Here is a 25,106-nt window from a genome sequence, read left to right as displayed (position 1 = left end):
ACCATTGTGTTAGTAGGCAGAACAAAATTGGCCAAGAACATTATTCCTTATCACTACCCCCTGGATGTGGACTGATGAATTATCAGCAAGAACAGCATTATGCTTTGTTACACCCTGATGTAGTCAGTCCACAACCAGTGTCTAAACCCACGCATATAGAATGACACAGAAAGGTGTACAGCGGGAGGAATGCAGACAACAAGGTTCAATGCCTTCTAGAGATAAAGAAGAATGAATATTGGCAAAAAAAAGGGAGAAGGGAAGAAGAAATTAAGATGCATAGCAGCTTTTGAGAATTCAGTGGGTTAAATTAGACAATGTAACTCCCAGTTCAGAATGCACAGCCCCCTTGGTCGTTGAGCACTCTGATTAAGGTTAATACAGTGGCATCTGTATGTGTTTGCCAAATGGCAATTAGCCAGAAAGATTAGCTAGATTGCGCACCATACTGTTCCTGTCAGGCTGCCCAAATTTAAAAGATGCGGAGTAATGCATCATTACACCAGACTTGTTTACGTTAGAGTTCAAGTCTATTACAAACAAAAAGCCTCAAACCCCCTATGTGAATTCTCATGATTAGATTGCACATGTGGCATGCTTTTTTCAACAGGATGTGCATCTGAAAATCAAGGTACAAATCTGTCACACTGTGTTTCCAGATTTCTCCATCCTCTTCACTAGGGTACCAGTTCTATGGGCTCAGGCAGGTTTTTGATACATTGTTCAAGTTGCCCTCTCTTTTTTTTTATTAGAGTACTCAATTCTTTTTCTTTCCAATTAAGGAGTAATTTAGCGTGGACAATCTACCTACTTTGCAAATCTTTGGGTTTATGGGGGTGAGACCCACGCAGACAAAGAGAGAATGTGCAAACGCCACACGGACAGTGGCCTGGGTCCTCGGCGCTGTGAGGCAGCAATGCTAACCACTGCGCCACCCAATGGTTTCATGGTCATCATCATCAGACTTTTAATTCCAGATTTTTATTTTTTAATTCAAATTGCACCATCAGCAATGGTGGGGTTTGAACCTGGGTCCCCAGAGCATTACTCTGGGTTTCTGGTTTACTAGTGCGGTGACCATACCACTGCACCACCAGCTTCCCATCCAAGTGGCCATCCATGTGTTAGTCTGCGCAAATATATAATAGCAGACTATTCAACCAAGAAGGTTAACATTGCCAGATGATGTTCACAAAGAAACGTGAGCAAAGCTGAAAGTCTCACAATTGGGCTCGGGAACGCTGGGTTCACCTGTGCCGAGGCGATTGGAGCCCTCAAACCATTTCTCCAACTTAGGTAAATTAATCTTGCACAAAGCAGAAACATATCTGTATTGCACAATATTCTCAAGGCAGTTCCTTATCCATTAGGCCACTGGGAGGGCTCTAATTTGTAGATATCAATCAATCAGAAATTTTAGTGGCCTTGATTACAGGATTTTGTTTATTCACATGGAAATGGAGCAAGAAATCTACCGATTGAAGAAAATATCAAGTTGTCACTGGATAATTCTAGTCATTACCGCAGGACTCAAAAATATTATTTTCACTAAAACAATTAGCCTGCCCTTTGGTGTATTCAATACTTAGGTAGGGTAAACCTCCTGCTAAGAAATATCCAAGGTCTTTTTTTGTAATCTCATGCTTCACTAGAGTGGATGGCTGGCTAAATAACTAAGGGTGCAGCTTAGAACATGTCTGCTTTACAGTCAAGCGGGAGATTGCTGACTGATCAAAGTCGCCGCACAGGTTTTTTCTAAAGGAATAGAGTTTGCATGATTTCCCTACATAGCCCACCCCAGTGTAATATGTATAGCACTTCAGAAAAAGCTAAAAGCTTCGCCCCGCCTCCCCCAAAAGAGTCATAGACGAGGAAGGCTATTTGCCTCAACTATCGGGAAAAATCCTTGCTGCCCAACATGGAATAGTTTTGATTCCTGAGAGAAACACGAGCGAAAGACAGAAAGAAAAAGGCTTCAAGCAAGACCTTATCACACTGTCAAAATTTATATACAAGGAATTATCTTGAAGTATAGTGACTTTATTTTATATTCCTTTACGGGATGTGGGCGTCGCTGGTTAGGCCAGTATTTATTGCCCATCCCTAGTTGCCCTTCAGAAGCTGGTGGTGAGCTGCCTTCTTGGACCGCTGCAGTCCTTCAGGTGTAGGTACATCCACTGTGCTGTTAGGGAGGGAGTTCCAGGATTTTGTCCCAGCGACAGTGAAGGAACGGCGATATATTTCCAAGTCAGGGTGGTGAGTGACTTGGAGGGGAACCTCCAGGTGATGGGGTTTCCAGGTGTCTGCTGCTCCTATCCTTTTTGTTGTTATATCAGGTGATTGCAGTATCCAGTTTGCACGTAGCTAGATTCCACAAACACCAGCTAGATGAATGATGAGCTGAATTGTGTTGCAATTAAATTGGCCGGAATTCTCTGGTCGTTACCATTCAAATTTCCCGCCGCCAGCGGGTTTCACGGCGAAGTGGGGTGGTTACAATGGGAAAATCCCATTGACACACAACAGGAAGATAGAATCCCTATGCCTGAGAAACACGTGGCTGCAGACCGGAAAATCCTGCTCACTGTCATACTTTGTATTTTTGCAGTATTAAAACCGAGGTTAAAATGCTTACAGACAGCATGTCTGCTAGAACTGTGATTAAAAGTGACGTAATCAATTATTTTTGCAAGGCAAGTGTTTTGCTAATAGATATTAAAGGCCATTTTACCTGTTTGCAGATGGAGATCTAATATAATGTTGTCACAGTTTAAGCCTAAACTGGCTAAATAAATCAAAGCACATCTTGTAGCAAGACAAAAGAACGCTGTGTGCTTTGAGTACAGCTGGTATAGTTAATGGGAGGGGCCAGGTCTGTCTGGACAAGCTAGTTGCTTCCAGGACTCTAAGCTGAGCAGAAGGTTTTCAACTTGGTTCTTAAAGGTTTCTTCCTCCAAGGACTCTGCACCAAGATGAGCAAATAAAACCTGGTTGTTAAATTTATACACAAGTGGTATTTGAAATATATAGGTTTGCTTAACTGGAATGTAAAAGCAGGTTTCACAAAGCAAGTTAAGATGTCGTAACTTGTCACAACACCCTGGGCTAGTGCGCGGTCAATTCAAGCCTCACTTGGTCAGGAGTCGAAAAATAGATGAAATTAGATGTTATCTCCAAGTCCACCCAATGTGGAGCGTGATCCGAAATGGCTATAGCCGTATACTCCGTTCCCCTCACCTTCAGGATCAACGCCCTTCCCAAAACAAAAAAGCCTATCCGCGAATAGACTTTGTGGACATAGGAGAAAAACGAAAACTCCTTACTCCTAGGTCTGCTAAATCTCCACGGGTCTACTCCTCCCATCTGCTCCATAAAATCTTTAAGCACCTTGGCTGCTGCCGGCCTCCTTCCAGTCCTGGACCTCGACCTGTCCAGCCCTGGTTCCAACACCGTATTGAAATCTCCCCCATTACCAACTTTCCCACCTCTAGGTCCGGGATGCGTCCTAGCATACGCCTCATAAAATTGGCATCATCCCAGTTCGGGGCATATACGTTTACCAAAACCACCGTCTCCCCCTGTAGTTTGCCACTCACCATCACGTATCTGCCCCCGCTATCCGCCACTATAGTCTTTGCCTCAAACATTACCCGCTTCCCCACTAATATAGCCACCCCCCTGTTTTTCGCATCTAGCCCCGAATGGAACACCTGCCCCACCCAACCTTTGCGTAGTCTCACCTGGTCTATAAGTTTCAAGTGCGTTTCCTGTAACATAACCACGTCTGCCTTAAGTTTCTTAAGGTGTGCGAGTACCCGTGCCCTCTTTATCGGCCCGTTCAGCCCTCTCACGTTCCACGTGATCAGCCGGGTTGGGGGGCTTTTTACCCCCCCCCCCCTTGTCGATTAGCCATCCCCTTTTTCCAGCTCCTCACCCGGTTCCCACGCAGCTGTATCTCCCCCAGGCGGTGCCCCCCCGCCCATCCCACCCCATACCATCTCCCCCCTCTCCCCAGCAGCAGCCCAATAATTCCCCCCCCCCCCCCCCGCTAGATCCCCCACTAGCGTAGTTACACCCCCCATGTTGCTCCCAGAAGTCAGCAAACTCTGGCCGACCTCGGCTCGCACCGTGCGACGCCCCCTCCTTCCTGCTTCCCTATTCCCGCCATGATTATCATAGCGCGGGAACCGAGCCCGCGCTTCCCCATTGGCCCCGCCCCCAATGGCCAACGCCCCATCTCCTCCACCTCCTTTCCTCCCCCCACCACCTCCTGTGGAAGAGAGAAAAGTTACCACATCGCAGGATTAATAACATAAAACTCCTCTTTCCCCCCCTTTTACCCCCCCTCTTCGCCCCCCATACTCGCTCCACCACTTTGTTTCAAACGTTCTTTTTTAATAACCCGCTTATTCCAGTTTTTCTTCCACGATAAAAGTCCACGCCTCATCCGCCGTCTCAAAGTAGTGGTGCCTCCCTTGATATGTGACCCACAGTCTTGCCGGTTGCAGCATTCCGAATTTTATCTTCTTTTTGTGAAGCACCGCCTTGGCCCGATTAATGCTCGCCCTCCTTCTCGCCACCTCCGCACTCCAGTCTTGATATACGCGGATCACCGCGTTCTCCCACTTACTGCTCCGAGTTTTCTTTGCCCATCTAAGGACCATCTCTCTATCCTTAAAACGGAGGAATCTCACCACTATGGCTCTAGGAATTTCTCCTGCTCTCGGTCCTCGCGCCATCACTCGGTATGCTCCCTCCACCTCCAGCGGACCCGCCGGGGCCTCCGCTCCCATTAGCGAGTGCAGCATCGTGCTCACATATGCCCCGACGTCCGCTCCCTCCGCACCTTCAGGAAGACCAAGAATCCTTATGTTGTTCCTCCTCGCGTTGTTCTCCAGCGCCTCCAGCCTTCCCACACATCGTTTATGGTGTGCCTCGTGCATCTCCGTCTTCACCACCAGGCCCTGTATGTCGTCCTCATTCTCGGCAGCCTTTGCCTTCACGACCCGAAGCTCCCGCTCTTGGGTCTTTTGCTCCTCCTTTAGCCCTTCGATTGCCTGTAATATCGGGGCCAACAGCTCCTTCTTCATTTCCTTTTTGAGTTCTTCCACGCAGCGTTTCAAGAACTCGTGTTGTTCAGGGCCCCATATTAAACTGCCACCTTCCGACGCCATCTTGGTTTTTGCTTGCCTTCCTTGCCGCTGCTCTAAAGGATCCACCGCAATCCGGCCAACTTCCTCTCCTTTTTTCATCCGTATCCAGGGGGGATTCCCTTCTGGTTCGCCGCACAGTACTTTTAGCCGTTAAAATTGCCGTTGGGGCTCTTATTAAGAGCCCAAAAGTCCGTTCCACTGGGAGCTGCCGAAACGTGCGACTCAGCTGGTCATCGCCGCACCCAGAAGTCCCAATAAAGCAGTTATTTCAGCAGAGAGCACATTCCTTCTCCTTCCAAGGTCTAGTCACTTCTGCCAATTTCTCTCAGAAAGCATCACACAGGATCCAATCATTGCCTGCTGTCAGGTAGAACACTGTCCATGGCCAACCACACCAGATGCCAGTTAGCCAATCGAACCAACTTCCTCCAAAATCAGTTCCTAAGATCCACTCTCGCTGAAGAGTCTGGCCTCTCCTCTCCAAACATAAAACCTGGGGACACAATGTCCTGATAAGTAGGCTGGTTCAGCTCGACTCTTCCCCTTTAAGGCGCATTGCGATTATGGGCTCACAGACCAAAAATAATAGAATAAAGTAAAAGAAATGGGAACAACGGAAATAACATGTTTTTTTTTAACAATGAGATGCATGAAAATAACAGGAAGGACTCTTACACTGTTATATGTAAAGTTATTTCTTTGTTCCTAATGTGCTTAATTAGAACCTTAGTTAGTCCACACTTGGAGTATAATGTTCAATTCTGGTCGCCGCACTACCAGAAGGATGCGGAGGCTTTAGAGAAAGTGCAGAAGAGATTTACCGGGATGTTGCCAGGTATGGAGGGCATTAGCGTGTGGAGAGATTGAATAAACTTGGTTTCTTCTCACTGGAACAAAGGAGGTTGAGGGGCGACCTGATGGAGGTCTACAAAATTATGAGGGGCATAGACAGAGTGGATAGTCAGAGATTTTTTCCAGGGTAGAGGGGCCAATTACAAGGGGGCATAGGTTTAAGATGCGAGGGGCAAGGTTTAGAGGAGATGTATGAGGCAAGTTTTTTTACACAGAGGCTAGTGGGTGCCTGGAACTCGCTGCCGGAGGAGGTAGTGGAAGCAGGAATGATAGGGGGCATCTTGACAAATACATGAATAGGATGGGAATAGAGGGATATGGACCCAGGAAGTGTAGAAGATTTTTGTTTAGACGGGCAGCATGGTCGGCGCAGGCATGGAGGGCCGAAGGGCCTGTTCCTGTGCTGTACTTTTCTTTGTTCTTCTTTGTAATTCTCTGTTCAAATTAATGTTTATTTTAATATAAAACCTATCTACTGGTCAATGTTATAGTGTTATCAGTCCTGTGGTACAGTAACATTTCCTCACTGTTTTATCAAATGCAAATGGTTGGGTTCTGGTCCAAACCCATAACTACGTTCATGTTGATTTTAGCCCAAATGGCTCCAAATAGAGAATTGTTGCCAGGCCACAGGATCTTTAGTATCCACCTGAACCAAGGGACAAGGGGACTATTTGACAGTACAGCAAACTCTTAGAACTGCACTGGAACACTACGCATTGCACTTCCTGGGACTTCTGGGTTTTGGTCAAAGTATTGTGATTATATATAGAATTATTATTATAGATTATGTATAGAATAATTCCATATACAGATTTTCATGCATCTCATAGTTAAAAAAGAAACATGCTAATGCAGCAGTGACACCATTATCAAAATGATTATCAGCAAACTGATATCAGCAAATGTGAAAACTGACTATATTACGTAATTCAAATGTGCTGGTTTAGTACACTGGGCTAAATCGTTGGCTTTTAAAGCAGACCAAGGCAGGCCAGCAGCACGGTTCAATTCCCGTACCAGCCTCCCCGAACAGGTGCCGGAATGTGGCGACGAGGGGCTTTTCACAGTAACTTCATTGAAGCCTACTTGTGACAATAAGCGATTTTCATTTCATTTAGCACAATATCAGAGGGATAACAAACCACTCATGTTTTTCTCCTGCAGTTTATGACGTAATCTGAACCCTGTGATTGAATCATTACCTTGTAATTCACTGAAAGGTATTCTCGATGTATCACTCACACTTTACAGTATTGATTAGTGCAAAACGGGCAAACGGAGCACGGCAGTGAAAAACGCGATAGTATGTCACAAAGCTAATGACCGGTGTCAAATTTAACAGCTCTTTTTAATAAGGCGACAGAAGGATCACGCCCTTTTGGTGACCCTGCGAGACCACGACCCCTGTCACCAGACTGAGTTTAACTACAGATAGGAACACATCGAATCACCAAGTACATCTAGTTCATCTTATTAATTCAGGATAAAGACAAATGACAACCTGAAGCCTAAGGCACAGATCCATGGTCAAGATTCAAGAGTTACCATGTAATTGCCCTTTCAGGATTTACAGGAAAAAGCAAGCAGGTAGTCTGTGGGGATTGGTAGGGGCCTGGGACTGAAGGAGAAGGGGAAAGCAAAAGCCTTTATTATAAAGGTATGTTCACGCTGGCAAAGACACCCAACAGGGGCGGTTTTGAAATGTATCTTATTTATGCTGTGCATTTGTTTTATTTATGCTGTACATTTGCAGCATCAGCAGGAATAATCACACAGGTGTAAGATCACACTTACGCAGTTATTCAAAAGTTGTGTTCTGGACACAAACTTTAATGTCACAGAAACATCCGTGCAGGACAGCATGATCAGTCGTCTCACCATTGCAAAATCTGCTGCTGTTACTACTTCTAATGTTGGGCACTCTGTTCTCCGAGCAGACAACCAACATTCCTTTTACAAAACCTCCATTTCTGTGCCTTTACCCAGTTCTCAACACTGCACAACATTTTTCATGTTACTTTTACTTTGCCCTCTCCCATCAAAAAACACCATCAGCCAATGCAATGCATTTTTAAAGAAAATCTTTGTTCGGGACACAATTCTCATTCACGTACACACACACATGCCATTTCCTCACCTTCAGCAATCATTTTCTCCAGCCTCCAGCTACACTTTAAGCTAGTGACATCATTCACACCGATTAGAGACATGGCCCATTCAAGACCATATAATCATAGCGTGTAGTTACATTACTGTTACAGCATTCGGATGGTTATTATTAGTGATCAGGTTGGCTCCGTTTGGTGGTACTTATGCTTCCAAGATGGTGCAAGGGGGAGGGTTTCGGAACTGGGACCAGTTCTGGGGGAGGTGGGACCAGTACAAACTTGGCGGGTTACCCCTGGGCAGGACCGGGACTGATGTCCTCGGACGAGTGTTTGCTGTGGTTGGGGAGGGTGTAAACAAGAATAGCAAGAGGTGATAAGGGACAGAGAAAGAAGGACAGTAATAAAAGAACAGTAAAATGCAAAAACAGCAGTCAGCATAATCCAGGGTGAGAGGCAAATAGGGCCACAGTACAAAGAAAAGTTAGGATGATAAAAAAAGGCAAGCCCAAAGGCTTTGTATCTTAATGCACAAAGCATTTGGAATAAGGTAGGCGAACTGACGGTGCAAATCAAGGGAAATGGATATGAGCTCATAACCATTACGGAGACATGGTTACAAGGAGATTAAAACTGGGAACTTAATGTTCAGGGATATTTGACCTTTTGAAAGAACAGAAGGGAAGGAAAAGGTGGTGCGGTGGCACCCTTAATAAGAGATAAAATGAGGACAGATGCGAGAAACAATCTAGACTCGGATGATTTAGCTGGTGGTAAAAGAAAAGCAAGGGAAAGAAGTCATTGGTAGGAGTAATGTTTAGATCCCCAATCAGTAACCAGATTGTAGGAAAGGGTACAAATCAACAAATAATAGAAGCATGTAAAAGTAGAGCAATAATTATGTGTGACTTTAATCTTTATGTTGATTGGGTTAATCAAGTTGGAACGGTAGCTACGACAACTAATTCATAGAATGCATTAGGGACAATTCCCTGGAGCAATATGTCATGGAGCCAACCAGGAAAGAGGCTATCTTGGATCTGGTAATGGGCAATGAGGCAGATTTCATAAATGACCTCAAGAGTAAAAGATTCCCTGGGAAATAGTGATCACAACATGATGGAATTTAATATTCGGTTAGAGAGAGAGGATTTTCGGTTGGAAACGACTGTGTTTAATGTAAAGAAAAGGGAACCACAATGAAACGAGGATAGAGTTAGCTAAAGGAGATTGGGCGGATAAATTAGCAGGAAAGACAGGAAACAAGCAGTGGCAGATATTTAAGGAGGTAATTCATGTATCACAGCAAAAATATATCCCATTTAGGAGGAACGATTCTGAGAGGTATGAACCAACCATGGCTAACCAAAGAAGTTAAGGAGAGTATTAAGTTCAAAGAAAAACATATAAGGAGGCAAAAGTCAATGATAGTCCCGAAGACTGGGACAAATTCAGAATCCAGCAAGGGAGGACTAAAAAGATAGTCAAGAGAGAGAAAATAAACTACCAGGGCAAACTAGCAAGGAATATAAAAACTGACAATAAGAGCTTCTTTAAATATATAAAAAGCAAGAGAGAGGTCAAAGTGAACATAGGCCCTTTAGAAAATGAAATTGGGGAGATAGTTATGGGGAACAAGGAAATGGCAGAGGAGTTAAAACAGATATTTTGCATTAGTCTTTCGGATGGAAGATACTTCGAACGTCCCATTCATACAAAAGAATATAGTGGAGGAATTAACTGCCATCCCCATCACTAGAGAAGTAGTATTAGACAAACTAATGGGGCAAAAGGCAGAAAAATCCCCTGGCCCTGATGCTTGCACTGTAGGATCCTGAAAGAAGTAGCTACAGAGATGGTGGTTGCATTGGTTGTAATTTTCCAAAGATGTTGGATTCTGGAGAAGTACCTGAGGATTGGAAAACTGTCAATGTGACACCCATATTCAAAAAGGGCGAGAGGCAAAATGCGGGTGACTATAGGCCAATTAGCCTAACATCTATTGTTGGAATCAATTATTAAGGAAGAAATGGCACCACATTTGTAAAAGTATAATCTAATCAAGCAGAGTCAGCATGGTTTCATGAAAGGGAAATCGTGTTTAATTTATTAGATTTTGTGAGGAAGTCTCAACCCGGGTGGATCGAGGGGAACCAGTAGATGTTAGAACATAGAACATACAGTGCAGAAGGAGGCCATTCGGCCCATCGAGTCTGCACCGACCCACTTAAGCCCTCACTTCCACCCTATCCCCGTAACCCAATAACCGCTCCTAACCTTTTTAGACACTAAGGGTAATTTATCATGGCCGATTCACCTAGCCTGCACGTCTTTGGACTGTGGGAGGAAATGGGAGCACCCGGAGGAAACCCACAGACACGGGGAAGACATGCAGACTCCGCACAGACAGTGACCCAGCAGGGAATTGAACCTCGAACCCTGGCGTGTGAAGCCACAGTGCTATCCACTTGTGCTACCGTGCTGCACAAGTGTTGTATTTGGACTTCCAGAAGACATTCGACAAGGTACCTCACAACAGGTTAAGTCAAAAGATAAGAGTCCATGGTGTGGAAGTAGTATATTGGCACGGATAGAGAATTGACGAAGAAGTAGGAAACTGAGTGGCGATAAGGATTTCTTTTTCAGGTTGGTGACCTGTAATCAGTGGGGTTCCACAGGGATCAGTGCTGGGACCGCAACTGTTTACAATTTATATTAATGACCTGGAGGAAGGAAGTGAATGCACTGTAGCCAAATTTGCAGACAGCAGAAAAATAGGTGAAAAGGCAAGCTGCAAGAGGGATACAAACATTTTGCAAAGAGATATTGATAGGTTAAGTGGGCCCAAGGTTGGCAAATAGAGTATAATATGGGAAAATGTGAAGTTGTTCATTTTGGAAGGAAGAACAAATGAACAGTATTATCTAAATGGAGAAAAACTGCAGAACACTGCAACAGAAAGGGACTTGGGGATACTTGTACGCGAAACACAGAAAGCTAGCACACGGGTGCAGCGGTAATCAGGAAAGCTAATGAAATGTCGGTCCTTATTTCAAGGGGGTTGGAGTACAAGAGTTGGGAAGTCTTGTTGCAACTGTACACGGTATTAGTGAGACCACATCTGGAGTACTGTGAGCAGTTTTTGTCCCCTTATTTAAGGAAATATATATTATTTCATTGGTGGGCGATTCAGAGAAGGTTCACTGGGATGATCCACAGTAAGGAGGGTGAGTCTTATGAGCAAAGGTTAAATAGGTTGGGACTCTACTCATTGAACTTTAGAAGAATGAGAGGTGATCTCATTGAAACATGTCGGATTCTTAGGGGGCTTTGACAGGGTAAATTCTGAGAGGATGTTTCCCCTCATGGGAGAGTGTAGGGCCAGAAGGCATAGTCACAGAATAAAGGGGTTCCAATTTAAGACTGAGATGAGGAGGAATTTCTTCTCTCAGAGGGCTGTGAATCTTTGGAATTCTTTGCCAGAGAGAGCTGTCCTCATGTGTATTTAAGGCTGAGATAGATAGATTCTTGATCAGTAGGGAAATCAAGGATTATGGGAAAAGGGCAGGATAATGAATGTGAGGTATGTCGAATCATCCATGCCTACTGAATGGCGGAGCAGGATTGAGGGGCCAAATGGCCTTCTCGTGTTCCCATCTCTTATGGTCTTAGAAGGCTGTTGATTCAAAATCCATTCCAGGATTCAAGAACACAATTTAGGCTGACACATCAACACTACTGAAGTGTACAGCCCCAAGGATACATATTTATATTTAACCCTTGTTCTTCTAGACCGTGTGTCACTATTTGAAGGAGCAGTGTTTTCCTGATATCCTGACCAAAATTCTTCCTTCAACTAACGCTAGAGAAAAGATAAACAGCTAATCTCTCTGTACAAAATTAACTGCTGCATTAACCTACAAAGCAGCCATGGTGGCAGGAAAGTAACTGATTGCATGGGAAGTACATTGGGATATTTCTGAGGGACATAATATGTATGCAATAAAACAACTTTCGTTTCTGTTAGACTGGAAGCTACTCGGCGACCAGACTTCAACAGGTAGGACTGGGTTGTTAATTTCCATCATTATTTTCTCAATGGTTTTGAGTTCCCCGAGGATCATAAGTTCATTTAGCAACAACCCAAAATGTGTGAATCTGCCCGGTTAATATCTGGCATGGTAGTACTTTGGTAAACCCAATTAAGTATTTTGAGCTGCTTTTCACACAGCAAATTACTTTTGGAAATGCTGCCTAGGCCCATCCTACATGTCCTCATCAGGTGGCCATTTCCAATAATATTCTTTTAAACGTTTTAACAATAAATCAGTCTGTCAGATTTATAACATGGCATGCAGGTCATTTTTGCAACCAGCCTATCCTTCACCAATGGGTTCAGTCCATTTGTTACTCCCCTTGTCTCAGGGACACCATTTGTACCTAGCTTTCCTGAGAGATACTGATGAAACTGCATGCGCCGTATGGGAGAATCGGCGTTCGCGGTATTTGTTTCCCGCGGCGCCAGTCCGACGCCGGCAGGCGATTCTCCGAGGAGCAGAAAATCGTCACGTTTGGCACGGCGCCGGATGCGGGCCGCTGTCCGGGGCTGGGCCGCCGATTCTCCGGCCTTGATGGGCCGAGCGGCCGCGCCGAAACGGCAATCCCGCCGACGCTGTTCACCCTTGTTCACAGCCGGCAAAAACTCTGCGCGTAGGGTCGGGGGGTGGCCTGTGGGGCAGGGAAAAGCACTCCTTCAGTGGGGGGGGGGGGGGGGGGGGGGGGGGGGGGGGGCCTCCGATGGGGTCTGTCCCGCAGATCAGCGGGTCAGCCTCTCCAGCCCCGGCCCTATTTTATTACACAGCCGGCCCCTGAAACCCCACGCCATGTTGCGTCGGGTCCGGCGCGCCAAGGAAGTCCCCCGCGCATTCGTGGGTTGGCGCGGCCCAACTGCGCATGCGCCGGTTGGCGCGGCGCCCATTTGGCACTGGGAAGGGAGGCTGGAGCGGCGTGAACCGCTCCAGCGCCGTGCTGGCCCCCTGTGGGGTCCAGAATCTCTACTGCCCACGCCCATTTCACGTCATCGTAAAACGCAACGGCTTTCACGACGGCGCGAACACTCTGTCTCCATTTCGGAGAATTGCGCCCTAGATTTTTGGTGCCATTTCATCGCCGTTCACCATCCAAGGGGGTGTCACAGTAGCTAGCACTGCTGCCTCACAGCGCCAAGGACCCGGGTTTAACTCCAATCTTGGTTGACTGTCTATGTGGAGGTTGGATATTCCCAGTTTCTGCGTGGGTTTCCTCTGGGTGCTCTGGTTTCCTCGCACAGTCCATAGTTGTGTAGGTTATGTGGATTGGTCATGTGTCCAAAGGTTAAGTGGGGTTATTGGGTTACAGGGATAGACGGGGGAGTGGGCCTAGGTAGGGTGCTCTTTCAGAGGATCGGGGTAAACTCTATGGGCCGAATAGCCTCCTTCTGCACTGTTGGAAATCTATGGCTCTAAGAAAGGAAATGCTCTTGAGTGTTTAAGAGCTTCATTAAAACACATAACCAAGATCCACACTGCTTTGAGAAAGGAGTGTTAAATTTCAAGCTCTCTCTCAACACCTTTAATTATGTAAATAGATAGATGACAGTTTTCAGAAGCAAACAAACTTGCTGCCCTGTTTGAGTTAACGTAGTCTGGGTCTAACATACAGAAGCAAACTGCTCACTGGAGCGAACACAGAATTATCCACCATGTTCTCTTGCTACTTAGAAAATAGATCAAAGCTCCGGATTCATTTAAAAGTAAAAAGTTAGAGGAAAGTGAAGACACGGGCAAGATATTATACGACATTATTGAAGTGGGTTAATTTATTAAAAGGGTGAAACTAACCTTCTTCTACCTTGTTGCAGGAAATTCTTAAAAAGCCAATCATTGTCTCTGGCAACATATATGAGATTAAACTGATGGAATTCCATTCACCGTATCCCACTTTATAACATGATAAATAAAAAACTTGACAATGGTAAATTTCCTGTATGATAATGTATATTTCATGGTCGTTCAAACAATTCTCTTTCAGCAATCAGGCAACCACAGCATTAAATTCTTTAAAGTCTTCACGGGAGAAGGACTTGAAATTGCATTTCATCTTCTTTTTAACCACATTGCATTCATGCACTGAGCACATCGGAAATCACTTCAGATTAAAGCTACACACATTGCCCCAAATGAATGATCTGAGGGAATTTATCTATCAAGTTGTTTTCCCGCAAAGGGCCTCGTAAAAAAAAATGAGCAGCCTCTGTTCTAGTTCCAGCTACTTCAAACTATACAAAATAAAGGCAAAAAATCCAATTCCCATCACAACAGCTTTATGTTCTTGCGGAGGAAATGTCTGGCTTCCAATTGGTGACTGTTTTGGGCATGTGTTTAAACAGGAGCTCAACATGTAAGGACTGCAACTCCATGCCTGGCTTCCATCAGGCTATGGTACAGCAATGGTTCTTCAGTAAGACATTGATAACATACGTTTTGTCAAGCAATGTGCACTGGACTAATATTTTTACTTAATTCTTGTTCTCAGGAGTCATCAGCATGGATTATTAATTCAACAAGTATTAATAACCCAAATATACCTTTTTACGTAGTTCCAATACACCCAAACACACTGGGGTTCTCCCCAATTTTGTACCCTTGCGTTTCTTATTGTTTTCCTTTTGTTCTATACACAGGTTCCATCAGTGGTTCATCAGTCTATTTCCGAGGATCAGATATTGCAGTCTCAGACGCTGACAGTTTTATAAAGACAGGGGTTAAACTTGGTGCAATTGCTGGGCAATATATTACTCTTCAAACAGCTCTGGTTAAATGGTTTCTGGTTATAAATATTAGCGGTCAGTGAGATCACAAAGCTGCCAAGCAGAGCTGATAATATTCAATTCATCATGACTTGTCCCTTTAGTTATCATCTCTTTCCCCCCTCCACCTCCCGGCTACAATGCGACAGAACATCCACCTAGGCGGCTGGCTAGCCTGTCAAAAGCAGAGGTCTCAGTCTGCTGGCAGAATAAAATCTGGCTCTGCCCAGAAGCAAGACAGCACTCTCCAAAGAAGCACACAAGCACAATTTGAACAAAATACAGAGAAGCCATACAACTATTTTTGAATCGCTTTATATTACAGGCTGAGCACCCCTTATGCAAAATTCCGAAAACTGAAAAATTCCCAAATGTGCATTTCTTCCCCGAGCATGCCGCACAGGTGCAGTTCCCAATGTTCCGCACATGCGCATTTCCCAACGTGCATCGTACATGCACAGTTTGCAATGCATGCCACACTTGTGCCGTATATTCTGAAATCCGAAAAATTCCGAAATCCTATATACACTTGGCCTCAAGCATTTCGGATAAAGGATTTTCAGCCTGCACATTGCAGTTGAAGAGCATAATGGGCATGCTAAGTTCTGGCAAAGACTGTGTTTGCACCTGTAATAGAATGGGTGATCTTGGCTAGTAGGCTGACGACAGTTGCCAGTATTTTGGGGCAAGCGATAAAAGAGACAATAACCGATTCTAAGGGTTCAATCAACTATAATAATTCCGCTTTCTCTCCTCTTCTCCTGGAGGTATGCAGGAATAGTGACATTCTCTGGAGCCATTCCCCCCCAGCAACTTTAGCAGGCAATTCAATTGACAAGATGATTGCAGCAATACCCAATCCTCGTTCAACAACCTCAAATACACCCAATTCACTGGAGCTCATCGGAAATTATATCAGTGGAGGAATCCAGGCTGATAGTTTCTTCTTCCTGACCAAGAGTCACCAAGTTTCCATTTCAAAATTCACAATCATCTTCAGCTTCACTCTCCAGCTTGCGATTTCATTGGAACCCCCATGGCTGGTTTGCATACCGTCTTAAAACAATCCCAAAGATTTCAGTACTCTCGTGGCCAATAACAACTTGAACACGTATACAACATTCAAAAATAACTTGCCACAGAGTAAGAAACAAACATCCAAGGTGCTAAAGACACTTGAAAGCAGATGGATTTTGCATTTTGGCAAGTCTGTGTTTTATATTTTCAACTAATCCAACTCTGTAATCAAGGAAAGAAATCCTACACAACATTCAACCAAACATTACTCAGTGCCTTCAGCTGAACTACTATTTTGTGGAAATTCAGAAAAGCACGTGTGGCTTTTGCATAGCAGGCATTATTTCCTTCTGTGAATGTTAGACTTTGTACACTGTGGAATACATTATAATACTCCCCACACAAAGAAAGGTGTTTCAAACGCTTTAAAGAGTGAAGGAACAAAAGGAGGAGTACATAAGTTAAAAGGGAAGAGGGAAGCAATGTCAAAGAGAAAGGATTTTAGTCATCTTCTGAGAGTAGGATAGGAGATGACAAGGTGTATGGAATAGCTAATGATGGAGCTGAGGGGACAGAGGACAATGAACAGTGCTACGTCAGAGAATAAAGACAGTATAATTTGAATCTTGGCTGCAATATCAGTACACAATGAGCAAATCCTAACCTCCTATTTAGAAGGAAGGAAAAGCCCTACTAGTCACTCACATCATATTTACAATAGTCAAGCAGATTACATCTTCATTGCTTAATTGACCAGAGAGCATTTTTTTTTAAGGGAAGAAAAATACTGTCGCTCAAAAAAATAATGTGGTGATTTTGCATCATGTCGCTGTGCAGACTGTCTGTACCAGTCCCCAGCACAATGCTTTGCTGGCTTTTTCTTGAAAAAAATCTGCTACACTCAAAACATTTATTCATAGTGAATAAATTTCACTCACTCAATCGTTGACGAAAGGTGCCAGTTAATGCAGGAACCCAAGTTCAGTTCTAAAGACAAACCTAATCTCATAAGAAAAATCTATGGTGTGCTTTTTTTTCATTTGCTGAGCCATGAGATAGTTCCTGCAGGACTGAAGGTCAAGGCATGACCCTCTAAATCTTCTAATGGTCTCCCGGTTTTAGGAGCAAGGGGTCAAAATGACCTACATTTTTCATAAACTAATGTAAACACGAAAAAGCACATAAAACAAGCCATCAATGAGCCACATCTGATCTTTGCTGCCGCTCTGAACTAATTTTAATATTAGTGTTTGCATTAATGGCAACAGATGTTTTATCCTCAGTGCAAGGTTTTGTGCAATTGTTTTATATCAATCATTTCAAGTGTGCATTTTTCATTTTGTGATAGTTTAAGATTATTTTATTAAACGTTTTTCTATGCGGTGATGCCGTAAATCAACTAGCCGATGAAACCGTGCAGTTGAAAGGATATTGACATTTATAGGTGGATCATTTTAAAGTAGAAAAAGGGGAAGACGGAAAGGAAATTAACTCATCAAAGGAATACTTTGTGGTCTACAACCAATCTTGTTCCCACCCAACCTCACACGCACACAAATTCCATGGTGGGTCACCAAGTGCTGCCACAGAAATACACCATTCAGCCCATCAAAGTTGACAGTTGCTAACTGGCTAGTCAATAAGAGCTGAATTCTCTCTCCACAGTACACAGGCCCTGAGCCATATGTAGCTTGTTAGGTAAAATCAGCTAACGGCAGACTGGGATTCAAACCTGTAACCTTTTGGCTTGTATGGGTCAGTGAGTGCTACATTGTGCAGTCTGCCTATAACTACATTACAGCATGGTAGCACAGTGGTTAGCACAGTTGCTTCACAGCTCCAGGGCCCCAGGTTCGATTCCCGGCAGGGTCACTGTCTGTGCGGAGTCTGCACGTTCGCCCCGTGTCTGCGTGGGTTTCCTCCGGGTGCTCCGGTTTCCTCCCACAGTCCAAAGATGTGCAGGTTAGATGTGCTAAATTGCCCTTAATGTCCAAAAAGCTTAGGTGGGGTTACTGGGTTACAGGGATAGGTTGGAAGTATGGGCTTAAGTGGGGTGCTCTTTCTAAGGGTCGGTGCAGACTCAATGGGCTGAATGACCTCCTTCTGCACTGTAAATTCTATGATAACTACACAGATCATTGGTAGGACAAATTTACAGAAAAGCTGTTTTGATGTCCTGACGTACAATCGTCTGTCCTGGTAGGAGCTGGGCTTTTGAAGTGAGCAACATAGAAACAATGATGATTTAAATGTGGAGTTTCAGCCCTGGGTCACTCTACCTGCACTCAGGTTTCTATCCTTTCTTTCTGGCCAATAATCTCTCAACTGTTGCATTCTGCTGATTTAGTTAACAACGTTGCATGAAGGAGGCTGGTGAGCTCAACTAGCTAGATGACTAGTGCGCGTTCAGAATAAAGGCAACAGCATGGGTGTTATTGCTTTTCGGCCTGAGGCAGAGTGGGGATCTGCCTCCTCGCTCTGCCCCTGAGATTGGAAGTCAATGGCAAACCATCACTGACAGAAAGGCCAAGAAAAATGGCTCAGGGTGAACAATCAGCAGACAATGAGCCAAGGATCTGCCTTCGGGAAGACCACACAGGAATGAATGCGGCCTGCACGTTGTTAGGAAATCACTTAAAAAATCATACAGTAGAATCTCCAGAGAGAGAATGTCCCAAGGTGGATAATTAAAAGTCTTAAATGTTGGTCTTGGTAGGGAAACGAACCACATGAAACAACAAAGAGTAACTATAAAACACAAATATTTCTTAGCTGGAAGATTGATTTGTATCAAATATTATAGGTGTTATTAGTCTGTGCAATGTGCTATTACCCTGATTAAGACTCTGCCTGGCAATACTTCTGACAGATAATCAGAGAGAGAGTAAAACAAAACTTGAATAATGAAAAAAGTAACTTCTCTCTTTGGAGTCTATCACATCTCAGGATGGCTCAAAGTCTTTCCATCCAATTAAATCCATCCGAGATGCAGTGACTGTTGGTTTTGTAAACAAAATAGCAGCCATTTTGCACACAGCAGCATCCAACATGGCAAATAGATACATGAATAGTTCATCTGATTTTTAATTTTTTTTTTTGGCAGAGATAGGAATGTAGGCCTGAAAAATCCCTGCTGTCTGCGTGGGTCTCACCCCCACAACCCAAAAGGATGTGCAGGGTAATTGGATTGGCCACGCTAAATTGCCCCTTAATTGGGGAAAAAAAAATAATTGGGCACTCTAAATTTATTTAAAAAAAAGAATAATCCCTGCTTTTGACTGATGCACTGGATCTTGTGCTTACCTGTACGGGTTGATGTAGTCTGAGCTTAATTTGTATGTCACGCCAACAAGATAGCACTTGCTCAGTGCTGCATTGAAGTGTACAATGTTCCGATTCAGATGCAACAGTTCTACAAACTGAGGCCAAGTTGATATAATACACTTGCATTTAACTTCTGCTTTTGTAAACTTCCTCAATAAGAAGTCTTACAACACCAGGTTAAAGTCCAACAGGTTTGTTTCGAATCACTAGCTTTCGGAGCGCTGCTCCTTCCGCAGGTGATTGAAGGAGCTGCGCTCCGAAAGCTAGTGATTCGAAACAAACCTGTTGGACTTTAACCTGGTGTTGTAAGACGTCTTAATATGCCCACCCCAGTCCAATGCTGGCATCGCCACATCCTCAATAGGATGCTGAGGAATTGAACACTTTCAAACAGCAAAGGGATTATTATTTAAATGATAAAATATTAAAACATGCTGCTGTGCAGAGAGACCTGGGTGTCGCAAAAGGTTGGTTTACAGGTGCAACAGGTGATTAAGAAGGCGAATGAAATTTTGTCCTTCATTGCTAGAGGGATGGAGTTTAAGACTAGGGAGGTTATGGTGCAATTGTATAAGGTGTTAGTGAGGCCACACCTGGAGTATTGTGTTCAGTTTTGGTCTCCTTACCTGAGAAAGGACGCACTGGCACTGGAAGGTGTGCAGAGGAGATTCACTAGGTTAATCCCAGATCTGAAGGGGTTGGATTATGAGGAGAGGTTGAGTAGATTGGGACTGTACTCGTTGGAATTTAGTAGGATGAGGGGGGATCTTATAGAAACATTTAAAATTCTGAAGGGAATAGATAGGATAGATGCGGGCAGGTTGTTTCCACTGGCGGGTGAAAGCAGAACTAGGGGGCATAGCCTCAAAATAAGGGGAAGTAGATTTAGGACTGAGTTTAGGAGGAACTTCTTCACCCAAAGGGTTGTGAATCTATGGAATTCTTTGCCCAGTGAAGCAGTTGAGGCTCCTTCATTAAATGTTTTTAAGATAAAGATAGATCGTTTTTTGAAGAATAAAGGGATTAAGGGTTATGGTGTTCGAGCCGGAAAATGGGCCTGAGTCCATAAAAGATCAGCCATGATCTCATTGAATGGCGGAGCAGGCTCGAGGGGCCAGATGGTCTACTCCTGCTCCTAGTTCTTATGTTAATTTGGGTTTCAACTTCAAGCATTCCCAGGTCAGGTACAGTGGAGATGATTCTTAAAGGGCTTGGATAGGTTAACATTGGGAGGATGATATCCTTGGCTGGAGAGTCTCATAATAAGGGTTATTTAGGATCAAAATGGGGAGGTTTCCCTACTCAAATGGTTGTGAATCTTTGAAAGAGGGCTGTCCTCCTTAACTGTCTTAAAGGCAAGAGATTTTTGAATACTTAGGGAACCAAGGTTAGTGCAGGAAGGTGGAGTTGAAGAAATAATCTGCTATCATCGTATTGAATGGTGGAGCACATTTGGAAGGACAAAATGGTCTACTCCTATTTATTTTTTAATGATTTCCAACAAGGTGTGGGAGAGTTCCAATCTCAGAAAATCAATTGTTACCGCACCTATGTGATATTTTTGCCACATCAGCCTCTATTGAGTTTACCAATTTAATGCCTGTTCCTGATCAGCGCATCAATCTGAGTTTATATTGACCAGACGGTCTTAGGTACATACTTTGCAGTGCATGAACTACCACAAAATCCAATCTGGAAGTTAAAATCTTTCTACTCCAACTTAACCATCTGAGTGTTTACATAACTTCCCAATTGCAAAATAGGAGAATGACGTATCCAGTACAGCAACATCTACTGCAGATTTTACAGTACACCAAGTTTACTTAAAGCCCAGATTAGACTTTCTCCTCTGCTTATCTTTGATAGTTGCTGTGTCGTAATGACTTTCATTGCTGAATAATCATTTTCTATGGAACAACCTTTGCATGGTGCTGCAAAGAAGACTGACAGTTCCATTTCACACCCACAAGCGCCCATTAAAACATTTCAAGATTACCTGTAATACCAAAGATGATTTGAAACAAGAGAATTCAGAAAAAACTCAAGGCCAATTCCTGCCAACTGGATCAATAGTGAAGGAGGCAGTGCCTGTGCCTGGGAGCAGGTCACCTGCTTTCCTATTCTCTCAGCCAGCATGATGCAGAAAAACACTTAGCAGGGTCAAAAAATCAAATCTAAAACAGAATGAGGAAACAAGTACGACCACTGCATGCAGACTAGAACATAATATGGTGCGTGTGCCTACCAAACAACAGGGAGGCTCAGAAGGCCAAGTTTCATTTGTCAATGCTTAAACACAAGAGAATGGGAGTGATGTATGATTCCAAACGAGACAACACAAAAAGGGACTGACAGGTTTTAAGTATGGTGCATGTGTCGCAATTCACTCTGAACTTAATTTGCCACTTCATGTTGAGAATCCGCTTGTTAGTCCATGGGTAACATAATACAAAGTCATTTGCTACAGTAATGTTTGAAACCAAAAATAACTACAGCAGGTGACACCCTATCTGCAAGAGAATGGGGGGGGGGGGGGGGGGGGGGGGATGGTGACAGCTAACGATAAAACAACACACTTCACACAACGCCGATTCGCAAATGTCACTTTCAAACCTCATGACAAACTACAGGTCTGACAACTCACTTTATATTTCAGCGCATTTCCAACTTTTTCCCTTGTTGTGACAGCCAACAAAATTAATTAAACCCTGGACCTGGGATTTGACATTCCTGCGTATTGCCTTCTATTTGTTGATTACTATTGATTTTCTTTGATACTTCATTTAAAAATCAATAGCTGGAAAGAAAAATAGGCATGGTTTACACATACTTAAACATACAAATGCATGCTGGAAGGAACTGTAGTTTTGGCCAGGCACTGGCAGCCAATTACGAGAAAAGCTCTTAACAGGTGAAAGCAAGGGCTCCAGATCGATTTTCAGTTTTCTTTTCTAATCACGGAAAGTGGCTATAAATTAGGCTCATCAGTGTGTTTTTTTAAGATAACCCATGAAGCAAATAACTTCATGTTTTTTTAAAGTTTTTTTTTTAAAGGCTAAAGGAGAGGATGCCTGATCATTACCTGGAGTTCATGCGTGTGCGAAGTTTCTTGGCCTTCTTTCTGACTTTTTGCTTCTCTTCGGCATCCTTTGTTGTCTCTGGGCGTACACAGGTCTCAGTCACAATGTCCGTAATGTATTTCTTACAGGATAGATGCTCCTGGTGGAAAAAGGTATGAATAATCAATCGCTGAGACAAACTTTGCCTTGCAGTGAAACTCAAGAGTTCCATTGTGTATAGCTCTGGGCCACCCCTAGGACTTTTGCAAAAAGCTTTTAGAAGCTGAAATAAAAGCAGAAAATGCTGGAAATATTCAGCAGGTCTGGTAGAATCTGTGGAGTTGGAAACAAAATTAATGCTGATGATCTTTCATCAGAACTGGGAAAAGTCAGAGACGTAATAGGTTTTGAACAAGGGGTGAGTGGGTCAAGAACAACGAAGGGGCTGTGAAAAGGTGGAAGACAGGAGAGATTGGATGAATGGGGCGGCGCGGTGGCACAGTGATTAGCTGCAGCCTCACAGTACCAGGCTCAATTCCGGCCTCTGGCTGTGCGGAGCTTGTACCTTCTCCCCATGTCTGAGTGCATTTCCTCCGGGTGTTCTGGTTTCCTCCCAAAGGTGGATTGGGTCCAAAGGTGTGCAGGTTAGGTGGATTGGCCATGGTAACTTGCCCCTTAATGTCCAGGGATGTGTAGGTTAGGTTCTGGGTTACAGGGACAGGGTGGGGTTGTCGCGGAAATGTAAGTAGCAGAGTGCTCATTTGAAGGGTCGGTGCAGACTTAATGAGCTAAATGGCCTCCTTCTGCTCTGTAGGGATTCTACGATTCTATTCTATGATAGAAGCCTTACTGGGCCAAAGAGATGGGGCAAGATAAGAAACAAAGAAATAAAAACTGTGCCCAGTGAGGGCCTGCTGCTGAAGCAAAAGAAAGACCGAAACAAGCAAAGAAATGGAAACAAAATGGAGAAATAGAGTTGATATGATCTGAAATTGTTGAACTCAATGTTGTGTCCGAAAGACTGTAAAGTGCCGAATCAAAAGATGAGGTGTTACTCCTCGAGCTTATGTTGAGTTTCACTTCAACAGGCCAAGGGCAGAGATGTTAGCATAAGAGATGTTTGTAGACTGAATGGAAGTGCTCCACAAAGTGGTCACCCAACCTGCTTTTGGTCTCCCCTAAGTAGAGGACAGCACATTGTGAGTAGTGAATATAGTAGACTAAATTGAAAGAAGTACATGTAAATTGCTGCTTCAGCTGAAAGCAGTGCTTGGGGCCTTTTGGCAGAGCCGGAACAAATAGGCAATCCCCATCTCCATTGAGCCGCACATTGCCCCATTTTAATTTATTTTCTTTATCTTAATAATAATCTGTATTTTCACAAGTAGGCTTACATTAACACTGCAATGAAGTTACTGTGAAAATCCCCTAGTCGCCACATTCCGGCGCCTGTTCGGGTACACAGAGGGAGAATTCAGAATGTCCAATTCACCTAACAAGCATGTCTTTCAGGACTTGTGGGAGGAAACCAGAGCACCTGGAGGAAACCCACGCAGACACGGGGAGAACGTGCAGACTCCGCACAGACAGTGACCCAAGCGGGACTCGAACCTGGGAACCTGGAGCTGTGAAGCAATAGTGTTAACCACTGTGCTACCGTGCCGCCCATCTGTCTTCAGGTGTCTGCCATCAGGTACAGGGAAAGACGAACAATTGACCAACTTGCTTTGAGAGTTTTAATGTCACAGTTCTACAATTTACCTCTTTTGCCACATTTTGATATTCGGTCCTATAAAGCACTTAGGCACATTTTACTGTTAATGGTGTTATAAATATAAGTTGTTGCTGTTGCAATTAGCTATTAAGATGAGCATAAGTGTAGTCCATAATTCCTGACACATCGGTCATCATGAATTTGATATTTTCACACCTCAAGAAACTATTCAAGATCTATTACATAATGACTGCTGTTATATCCATGGGCTAGAACATTACACTATCCATAACTGGTGCACAAACCGACTCACCTATTTTCAACAACCCATTTCAACTCTTAATAAAACCAAAATGCTGCAGATGCTGTAAATCTGAATGAATTTCAGCTACTAAAATTTCCCATTACTAATATATTTCATGGATTTTTTTCCAATTCTGCAGATAACAGAAATGTCTCCAAGTCCTCCTTGCTCTTGCCACAACAGCGCTCCCAGCCCTGCCAGCCAAGTTGTAACTGTCACGCTCCGGGCCTGGAACCAACAAAGGCAACACTTCAGCCTGGCCGAAATGCCCACCATGGCCCCCATCTGCAGCAATCACAGGTTTGCGCAGCCACAATGGACACCACCTTTAAAAGGTGGAGACAGGATGGGGCGACACTGACAGTTAGTGACTTTTACATGGATGACAGACTACACATACAGATCAAAAACATCCTCCGTAGGGAAACAACGAGGTACCCATGGATGCCGGGACACTCACTGGTAGAGATGCTGCTGGACGTGGGCGACTTAGGGAAGGGAACTGTATAGGCAACTGCTGGAGGAGGCACGCTCCCCGCTGAATGAAACAAGGGAAAAATGGGAGGAAGAACTAGGGATAGAAGTAGGGTGGGTACTCTGGTTCGAAGCACTGCACAGGGCGAACTCCATCTCCACAAGCGCATGGCTAAGCCTAATGTAGCTAGAGGTGGCGCACAGATTGCACCTAACTGGAACTCGAATGAGCAGGTTCTTCCCGGAGGAGGAGG

The 25,106-nt window shown here is 44.1% G+C and overlaps 1 protein-coding gene across 2 annotated transcripts in view; it reads right to left on the bottom strand.

Moving 5' to 3' along the window:
- scaper (S-phase cyclin A-associated protein in the ER) overlaps nucleotides 1–25,106 on the bottom strand; it is a 464,954-nt gene that overhangs the window by 274,098 nt on the left and 165,750 nt on the right. For both annotated transcript variants that reach the window (XM_072492784.1, XM_072492785.1), the window contains one exon: nucleotides 22,384–22,520. In XM_072492784.1, coding sequence (XP_072348885.1) covers nucleotides 22,384–22,520 — 137 coding nt within the window. The remainder of the gene's footprint in view (nucleotides 1–22,383; nucleotides 22,521–25,106) is intronic.

Source organism: Scyliorhinus torazame, chromosome 30 (genome assembly GCF_047496885.1).
Source record: "Scyliorhinus torazame isolate Kashiwa2021f chromosome 30, sScyTor2.1, whole genome shotgun sequence".
NCBI classification, from domain to species: Eukaryota; Metazoa; Chordata; class Chondrichthyes; order Carcharhiniformes; family Scyliorhinidae; genus Scyliorhinus; species Scyliorhinus torazame.
This window is presented reverse-complemented; position numbering and strand designations above follow the sequence as displayed.